Below are 9,249 nucleotides of genomic sequence, written 5' to 3' on the forward strand. Positions count from 1 at the left end.
CAAACATCTTTTCATTAATAGAATAATCTTGTCAATGAGAGAGACAGGACCATCGTCATTATATATTGAATTTATATTCAAACTAAGTGCATGATCATTCATTATCCAAATTGCCATAAAATATAATTGGGTCATTATTAGGCAAAATATTCTCTTCAAATTTTGGAACAACTATCTTCCCACAATTTTTATCAAATCCAAAATTCTCATTCAAAGTCAATCTCAAGATCATCATCAAAAGTTTCGACATATTCATCAATTAAATTATGCTTCACATCAGGCAAACAGATATCACATTATATCCAATTAATGAAAGTATCCCCAAATTTAGACAATTTTCACAATTTTGAAAATAAATTTTGAGTGTATTTAACATCTAAATATCCCCTTTTTTTAGGCTTCTAAACAATTTAAGTAGGAAGATAATCGAGAACAGGAAGATAAGAGGAAAAAATTGGAATAATTAGGCCATATACTCTACGTAGGAAGGTATTATAATGCAACGTTTTGCAATTCAACAATGTTGGCAAAACAAGTTGTAAACTTGAAAATGTTTTCAATAATTCAACCCTAAAAGACAGTTTAAACACTCTACACTCAACCATCCTAAATCTTAAGTATTTTTGTCCACGTAGCATCCAAACAATAAACATATCACATATCACATATCACATATCACATATTAATTGAACACTAATTTAATGATTCGCATCAAATTTAACTTACCAAAATTAGAATTTTAGAACCTGTACATGAAAGTAAAAATATAGAACCTAAACTTCAATTTCAATCATTTTAGTCCCTATACCATTCAACCGCAACAATTTAGTCCCTAAAGTTAAATAAATATTTAACAACATAGTCCCTGTACTCCAAAATTTAGAGAATACAGATTGTAGAGAGAAGATAACAGAAAAAGGAAAAGGAAAAAAAATTCTATATAAATTGAAAGATCATCGTCATTTTGTGGGAGCAAAGATGAATACACATAAAAGAGGAGAGAAGGATGATGGCTTTTGATTTTTCATATCGAGCCAATTCACATCAGAAAGTAAAATTGGAGGGGGGGATGCCAAATTTTCTTTTCCAATGAAATAAATAAAAATATAGGAGGGAGTAGATCAGGTCAGAGCATGGTTCCTGTTTTTAAAGAATTACTTGGAAACACAGTACGCTGACCAATCTTATCCTTCCCTTCAAGAACTTAATCTGTTTCCAACACCATTTCATTGCATCGGGGCCTTGAATATCTCCAGATCTATACCACAAATAACCATCAATACAGGAATTATAGCAATGAATATATTAAACCAAATACACAAACACACATATTTCCTCTCTTTATTAAATTACTAAATTGAACTCCAAAAAGGGGATTCAACACCTTCAATTTTAAAGAGTAACTAAAAAACAATTAAGTACGAATTTTTTAAAACCAATAACTTTTGTCTTATGTCTTAGCAAATGTTAAAACGCCTAAAAATGATTCATCTTAGAGAATAGAAACTTCTATAATGAAATACAAATTTTCCAAACCATTAACTTGAGGAGCCAGTCCAAGATCATGCTGATCACCAATTTCAAGTTTGTAGAAACTAGAAAGCTTAAACAACAAATATCACTTCTACAATTAGCAGACTTACCATCCAGGACATAACTAGAACTCTCAATTTAGCTTTAATCAATAAGCACAAACACGAAAACAAACATGGATATGGATACAATAGGATACAACGATATGCACATTTCTAAAAAACTAGGATACTATATGTTTCTTTTTTCCTTAAAAAATTTAGGATATATATAAACTTAACATAACTACGTAAGTATACTAAATGTAATCTACTAAATCCACGAAAAATCATAAACTGTCAAGTTCAATGACAATGGTACAAAATACATACAATACAAAAAGCAACATTAGAGACATTGAACTACAATAGTCAATAGAATGCAATAAACACACATATTGATCAAAGAAGAAAAAGAAGATTAGAGAAAGTATGAAGATAAACAAAGAACTTTTTTGTAGAATTGTTCAAGATATTCAACTGGATTACATTTTGCAGGACTTTGCCAAGACTGAAACGTGAAGATGAAGATTGGATGATTTTAGGCTTTGGTCTTTTATTTATTTATTTTCTTTTAGTTTTGTATTGGAGGAATGAACTTCCTAAATAGATTAGTTTTGGATTGGAAAAGATTAGATGAGTTATTATCTTTTTCTTTTAAAAAAAGTCAACATAAAAATAAATATGACAAATTGCGTGTGAGATATGTATCCAGAAAGTATCTAGAAATATTGGTATCTCATACAGACTCTTCGCCTCACATGAATTCTTTGCCTTACATGAAGAATTTGTGCTTCGTAGGCTTTAATCAACGAGAGATTGATGATCTAAAAATTGCGATGATCACAATAGGAAAGAAGTGAAGTTGAATATGGATAAGGATGAAAAAATGGAAATACCTGCATCAAAGTATCAACGTCTAATTCGAGGCTTGCAGCAAAACTGAGCAAGTAGGGCCACATGATCAGAAGACCACTCTGGGGAGGGAAGTGCTGTGTTTTTCCTCATGCTTTCCTCATCCAGAAGCTCTAATAAAGACTCAACTGTTAAGGAGTCCACTGTCAACAAAAAGGAACAAGAAATAATGAAACAAATGGAAATTATTTTTAATGAAGTATCATCAATACAATAAGAGAAATTAACGAGCAGAGGCAATCATAATTGGCTAAAAGCTGACCGGTATAAAATATGTAGTCTAGGGTGCCAATGAAATCTCTTGTACAATTTGTAAACAAGGGCTCATTTGTTGTTGGGTCAAGTCTCTTCCTTTGCTTCTCTGATCCAATACTAGCACCCATTCTTGCAAAGGATGAATAAGCACTAACCTGCAACAGTTTTCTGGAAAATTAGAACAAGACCATAAGAAGCCTTTTAGAAGAGGAAAGTAAATGTAGCCCCAAGCTAACGTCTACCTGATCCATTGTATTTAAATCATTTTTTTAAAATAAATACAGAGAGTGAGAGAGAGAGAGAGAGAAATGAAGAGTAAAAACAAACAAAACTAAAATTACAAAACATTACCAGTTGAAGCTTATGAATCAACTTGCTAGGTGGACGAAATAAATTGAGAGGATCAACGGCCAGATCTGGATGTGATGGCTCTACCTTCCCCATAGCAAGAAGTGAATGAGGAGCACTGTAACAAATTTTGGTAGTAAAACTGAGCAGCGAAAAAATATCCACAAAGACCACAAAAAGAGCATCACCATTCTTAGGGAGCAAAATTCATTAGTGCCGTAGACAAACCTTCCAGGAACAGAATTGAAATCACCACAAACCAACATTGGAATGTCAGCACTAACAGCTATTTTCTCCAGTCCTTTCAGAAGAGTAGAAACCTGATTTCCAATAAATATTTAGAGCAAGAAGTTTCTAAGTATTTCTTCTTTTTTTTTTTTTCCTTTTTTCAGTGGGTCGAGGGTGGGGGGAAGCACCTGCCACAGCTTAACATCTTTTAAATCCTGATGGTCATTAACATGAGTATTGGCCTGAACGGGAGAATTCACCAAAAAATGGTCAAAATATATGTGAAAAAGTATCAGCCAGCAGCAAGCTTTCAATAGTTGAAAAAGGAGTTGCACATGACACGTAATAAAGGACCAAGAATAAAAATTATAAACACCTATGACAGATAGGCAACTACTAAGAAGTACTCTCCAAATTATTTGGTTAGTATAACAGGAAAAAGATACAATTATCATTCTTTCATGGATATTATTAAATGGCTGTCTTAATACATAGGATGTTCTTCAAAGGAAACTTCCTTTTTTCACTCTCATCCCTTAATTTGTCCTCAATGGAGATTATCTTAGCCATTCATTCGTTCTTCGTTCTTTAGATGTTCATATTTGTCAAGTTGCAGGCATAAGTTGGTTTCTACATTTAAGTTTTCTTGGGTGGTCTCTCCCTGTTTGGAGGATAATATTTTTCAGTTATTCTTCGGTGTTCTTTGGCTTCCAACCTCATTTATTACAGATCAATGATATTTAGTTGTACATCATTGGAGGCCAAACAAATATCAAAACAAAAAGAATTAATCATAAAGTGCTTTTTCCTATAAGGTATACACTACTTGACTAAGTGATATCATCATCAGTTGGGAAGATTGATAAGTGAAAGGGCAAAAAGAAATCTTACCACACAGAGAAGCTGCCTTTTCCCCAGATTATCAGCTCCCTGATTACCAAATTTTGCTTCGAGAACCACTATCAGTGCAACATTGTCCTACACAGAAAATATGGTTGAACCGATAATGGCTTAGAACAAAAACAAAGTACATGAAAATAAAACAGCAATCACAGACCGAATTCAATGATCAACATAGGAACAAGAGTCTACCTTAGCTAATCGGGTTAAAGTACTCTTCTTTTGTGCAGTGGGAATTTGAGCATCGGTCAACGACTGGGCAGCCTTATTAAACTCAACCTGAATGCAAGCATAAATCTCTTTTAAATATAGAATGAACATAAAAACTGGAAACCGTACAGATAGAAAATAATTTCAAAACCTCATATTTCTTGACATGTGCAAATCTGTCTCTACGGAAAAATGTTGCACAACCATCAATTGTTTGTGTGTTTCCATTGTAAACCTAAAATCAACAGTAAGAATCGTGAGAGGACCAAACAGAACAGGAAAAAGAAGAAAGATGAAGCAAAAAATAAAAAATAAAAACCAACAGAAAAATAGGAAGTTAAATGTGATAAAAAAATTCAGACATAGAAACCTCATTTGTCTTTCTCTTATACAGAGCTTGATAGCCATGTTTGTCAAGTTCAGGTGCAAAAAATGATTCAAAATGATTGCTTTGAACCTGTAAAAAAAAATACATATTTTACTATGCGTAGCATCCACATAATCCTATCAGATCACTGTTTCAGATATTCTTAAATTCTTGAGATGGAGGTCATTCTAACAAATTCCATGCAGTAAACCCCGACAACCATAAACCACAAAAAGGGTAAAGACATAATGGAATTTACTCTATGGTCTCTTTCAAGAAACAGTATATTTTTCTTTCCAACACAACATGAGAAAGGAGTTCCCTTCTGAGTGCTGCTAGTAAACAAAACCCACTTGATTTTAAAAAACACACTGAGTATGTCCCAACATACCTCCTGAAGACAAACAATATCTGCATGATACCCAACTATTTCTCGTAACAAATTCTGCCTACGGTATGGCCAGGAAAGAGCCCATGAAGGACAATAGCTGTATGATTCACTTGTCGCGTACACATCAGCAAGAATGTTGTAAGATAGCACTGTGAAAGAACCGGACGATGAAGCACGACCACTGGAATCCAATTGCCCAATTACATCAACACCACTAACAGGGACTAAACAGCGTGGACTGGGGGATGGAGCTGGAATCACACGAGAAGTTAATAAAGTGTTGACTGGTCCGGATGCCAATTTTGACTCTGCATCTACTACAACACACTCAAACTTGAGGACATGGCCAATATCATCAGCTGATGGTGTGTATGTTTTAGACCGTCCAACTTCAAACCAAGTTTCACCACCACTCCTTTGCGTAGTAGATGAAGGATAAAAAGGAGTTGAACCGTTAGTCAAGCTAGTACTTGACACTCCACCAGATAAGTTAGCATTGATCACTCCAGGACCTGCACTATTGTAACGTCCAAATAACTCTTCATCCTCATTTACACTATCATTCACAGCACTTGTACCACGATCATGCAGCACACGGTGATGTTGCCATGCATCTGAGAAACACTTGGTTGAGCAATGATAACTTTTAGCAACAGGTACTTTTGCCTTAAGACAACCTAAGCATTGCAAGGTTGCTTGCACAGAAGGATGTACACTACATATGGCCACATTTCGATCATTTTGAACACGGTACCTGCAATAGAAGAGAATTGCAAAACAAAAATAGTGAGAAATAGATTACTTTCTTCAACAGGAAACAGCCTCAAAAATGCACATAGCATATGAATGCATACTAAAGTAAGGATAGTCTATCCAATCCAAGCCCTATTCTTCAATATGAAATTTAATCTGAGAACATTATGGGTAAACAAACAGAAAAATTTTGTCATAATGAAAGTGCCCATTAGTAAGAATATCTTTTCTCAGAAAGCAACAAGGATATTCATTGCAGACACACACATATATGTCCAAGCTATAAGCTTACTACATTCACAATTCGTTGGCACCCATGACATGATGTTTGTCCCCAGTTATACAAAAGAACTAGCAAGAAAAATACTGAAAATGGAATAAACGAAAAAGGGATCATCCTTTTTTTTTCTTTGATGAAAAGCACAAAACTTTAATTGAGAAAGAATGGAAGAATACCCAGGCACAAAAATCCAAGTCCACAAAAAAAGGAATCCCACTGTAAGAAGAGACTCCAACTATACAAAATCAAGTTCACCGAATAATTACAAATATCTTCGAAATCAAAGCTCAACAGAAACATGTAAGCGAACAAGAAACCACAATCTGTCACTCCCCCTCTCAACACCCCTAAACACTCTTACCATTTCTCAGATCCCACAACACCCATAAGATAGCACACACGCTGGCACACCAGAGAAATCGGCCTTTTTCCCTAAATGGCAGATTGAAGAGAAACTCCTCAATCATATCTCTGACAACTCTGTGACAAACACAGCTCAAGCCAAACGTTTGGAACTTTGGAAGAAAGAATTCTAAAAGCAGCTTGCCAACTCAGAATGCCAAAGGATATGGTCCACAGATTCCGGTAAGTGCCTTTAACCCCTTTAGCCAACCAGTCAAAGGGATGGGGACCGTGGTTGCTCACAATAATCCTATGTCAAAGAGAATTGGGCCTATGTAAAAGCAGCAAAGTCATTTGGCTAACAGGGATTTGTTACAAATCTTTAAATTCCCATTTTCTAACCCCCTCCCCTACTCTCGAAGATACCGGTTTATATACCTCAAATCCATATCTGTGAGGGAAAATAAATGTCTCACATAAGCCTCTATATAAAGGAGCCAATTTAACCTTCATACCAAGAACACAGTATATAAAAGGATGGCAAAAAGCTGATGAAATACACCAAAAGATTTCTATGAATGATCAAATTATTGGAGAAAGGTAGGTTGACGGTAACAATGGGATGTAGAAAAAGCACAATGACGTCGACTGAAACTACATGGACATCTTGAAAAAAAAAATTATCTTCAATTTAAAGGTACAGGCTGAGGATCTAAGTTCCAGCATGCTTGTTAAACTTCCCATATAGAAAGGAGACATGTTTAGCATTAAATCAGTATTATTATGAAAAAGATGTATAATCTCAATTCTCTTATGCTCCAATGATCTTCGCCAGAAATTATCAGAAGCTCTCGGAACCTACTAAGAGATAAGCTGTCTCAGTGATGCTAGTTTTAACTACTGACGAGCTTCATAGTCTCAGGTTAATCAAGAATGTTTTTGCCATTTGGTATTGATACATTTCCATTTGAATTTCAAGCTTCAAGAAATATTCAATATTAACCCAATACAAGTATTGGATGGCAGAAAACGAGTGAGCATAGAACGTTCGATATGAAAAAAAGAATTAACAAGCGTGGTTAGAATATGAATTGTAATACAAATATACAAGCAACACAAATATACAAGCAGAAGTGAAAATGCTCAAAACCCAATCGTTAACAAAGCATGCAGCCATATTGGGCAACACAAAGTTGAAACGTCGATGACCAACCAGTATCTGGGCTCACCAAATACAAACGCAGAAGTAAAAAAGACTCAAGGAAAAATGATATGAAATGGGAGGGGGGATTACCATTTGTATTTCAGAAAATAGCCATCAATCGGAGCAGACTCAGGCACATCATCAGTAATGACGGAGGTGTCTGGGCGGCGAAGGAGGAGGTAGGGCGTGAGTTCACAGCCTACAATGGGGATATCAGAAGGAAGATGCACTCGTAGCACGATCAACATGCTTTATTGTTGGTGAAACGTCGCAACAGGTAAACCTTGTACACCAATTGATCAAAAAGAGTGATAAACAGGCAGATACTTGGCGGATCTGCCATTTAATAGTTGTTGTTCATACTAATACTCGCCAGCTTTGGAGAGGGAAAATCAAAGAATGAAAAAACAAAATAAAAAGAAGATGGAAGCAAGGGAGGATGGAAATCTCGAAACAACATTAAACTCCGGAATTGGAAAGAAAGAATGAGCGAAAGAAACAGTGGGATTAAACACAAAATTGTGTGTTGGGGATTAAAGGGAAAGGGGAGTGATAAAGAGTTGAGGGGGAAATGGATTGATAGATTGATGGATTGATGGATTGATTGATTTCTAGGGTTTTATTACATAGGAAGTGAATTTTTGTTTTTCAGGTTCATATCCAAGATTGATTGATAGAGAGGGAAAAGAGGAATTTTAGTTGCAAAGAAACTTTCTTCTCCTAATATTTTGTTTTCTTTTCTTCAAACAGAACTCCCTATCAAATTGCCTACAAATAAACCCAGACTTTTTTTCTTTTTACTACCTTGATTTCTTGAGGTAAAGAAAGAGTTCGTTTAAATTCAACTTTTACTCATCTACTTTCCTTATATCTTTTACCATCATTTACAAATTGATTAACAATACTTTTCTATAATGTAATAATTTAGTTTAAGAAATATATATATACATATGTATTTTACTTCTTTTTATCATTATTAACCACATCATTATAACATATGTTCGTTGTAATTAGTGAGATATAATCAATTAGTAGCCTTACCTTCACAAATTATGCTAAATAAAAACTCCATTCTTTTTCCTTTTATTCCTTTAAATACATAAATAATTATGAGTAGAAAAAAAATTTATTAAATCAACTTGAATTCAAGTTGGATTTTGTTAATAGTTTACTTTATACTTGAAAACCTCTCTTAATTTATTATTGTACAAAATGTATTTTCTTATCACGTTTACGGATGGATTCAAATTACATTTAAAGTTTGATGTTTAATGGATTCAAATTACATTTAAAGTTTGATGTTTATTGACGGATTCAAATTACATTTAAAGTTTGACGTTTAATTCAAGTATTTCTAAATTTGTGTTCGTATATATGGTCTCTAAATTTAAAGTGAAAATATTAAAAGAAAAACAAACTATTTATATTTCACATTAGAAAAAAAAAAAACCTAAAAGACAAAAATTCATTACACTTGATTTTTTG

General features: G+C 34.1%; 1 protein-coding gene across 2 annotated transcripts; it reads right to left on the minus strand.

Annotated features, from left to right (window-relative positions):
- Window positions 1-907: 907 nt before the first annotated feature.
- LOC101214817 (carbon catabolite repressor protein 4 homolog 1) lies at window positions 908-8,519 on the minus strand. 2 transcript variants are annotated; one of them, XM_011655606.2, is made up of 12 exons: window positions 7,855-8,516; window positions 5,186-5,939; window positions 4,798-4,884; window positions 4,579-4,662; window positions 4,410-4,496; window positions 4,209-4,295; window positions 3,506-3,559; window positions 3,318-3,409; window positions 3,093-3,207; window positions 2,749-2,896; window positions 2,471-2,629; window positions 908-1,258 (listed from the first exon to the last, which is right to left on the minus strand). In XM_011655606.2, exons 1-11 carry the CDS (start codon window positions 8,010-8,012, stop codon window positions 2,484-2,486), a joined length of 1,812 nt encoding a protein of 603 aa, XP_011653908.1. In that variant the 5' UTR covers window positions 8,013-8,516; the 3' UTR covers window positions 908-1,258; window positions 2,471-2,483. The 2 variants fall into 2 exon arrangements, with proteins under 2 accessions (XP_011653908.1, XP_031740193.1); XM_031884333.1 differs by lacking the exons at window positions 908-1,258; window positions 2,471-2,629 and having other exon boundaries at window positions 2,768-2,909; window positions 7,855-8,519.
- Between the last annotated feature and the right edge of the window lie 730 nt (window positions 8,520-9,249).

The sequence above is a fragment of the Cucumis sativus genome, chromosome 4 (genome assembly GCF_000004075.3).
Source record: "Cucumis sativus cultivar 9930 chromosome 4, Cucumber_9930_V3, whole genome shotgun sequence".
In the NCBI taxonomy this organism is placed as follows: Eukaryota; Viridiplantae; Streptophyta; class Magnoliopsida; order Cucurbitales; family Cucurbitaceae; genus Cucumis; species Cucumis sativus.

What these genes read in the sequence shown, in the direction of transcription:
- LOC101214817 (XM_011655606.2), bottom strand. Translation starts at nt 8,012, where the DNA reads ATGTTGATCGTGCTACGAGTGCATCTTCCTTCTGATATCCCCATTGTA. An exon ending in TTCAATTCTGTTCCTGGAAG is followed by an intron (nt 3,208 to 3,317) that starts GTTTGTCTACGG and finishes AATTTGTTACAG; the next exon opens with TGCTCCTCATTCACTTCTTG. An exon ending in TGATTCATAAGCTTCAACTG is followed by an intron (nt 2,897 to 3,092) that starts GTAATGTTTTGT and finishes AAACTGTTGCAG; the next exon opens with GTTAGTGCTTATTCATCCTT.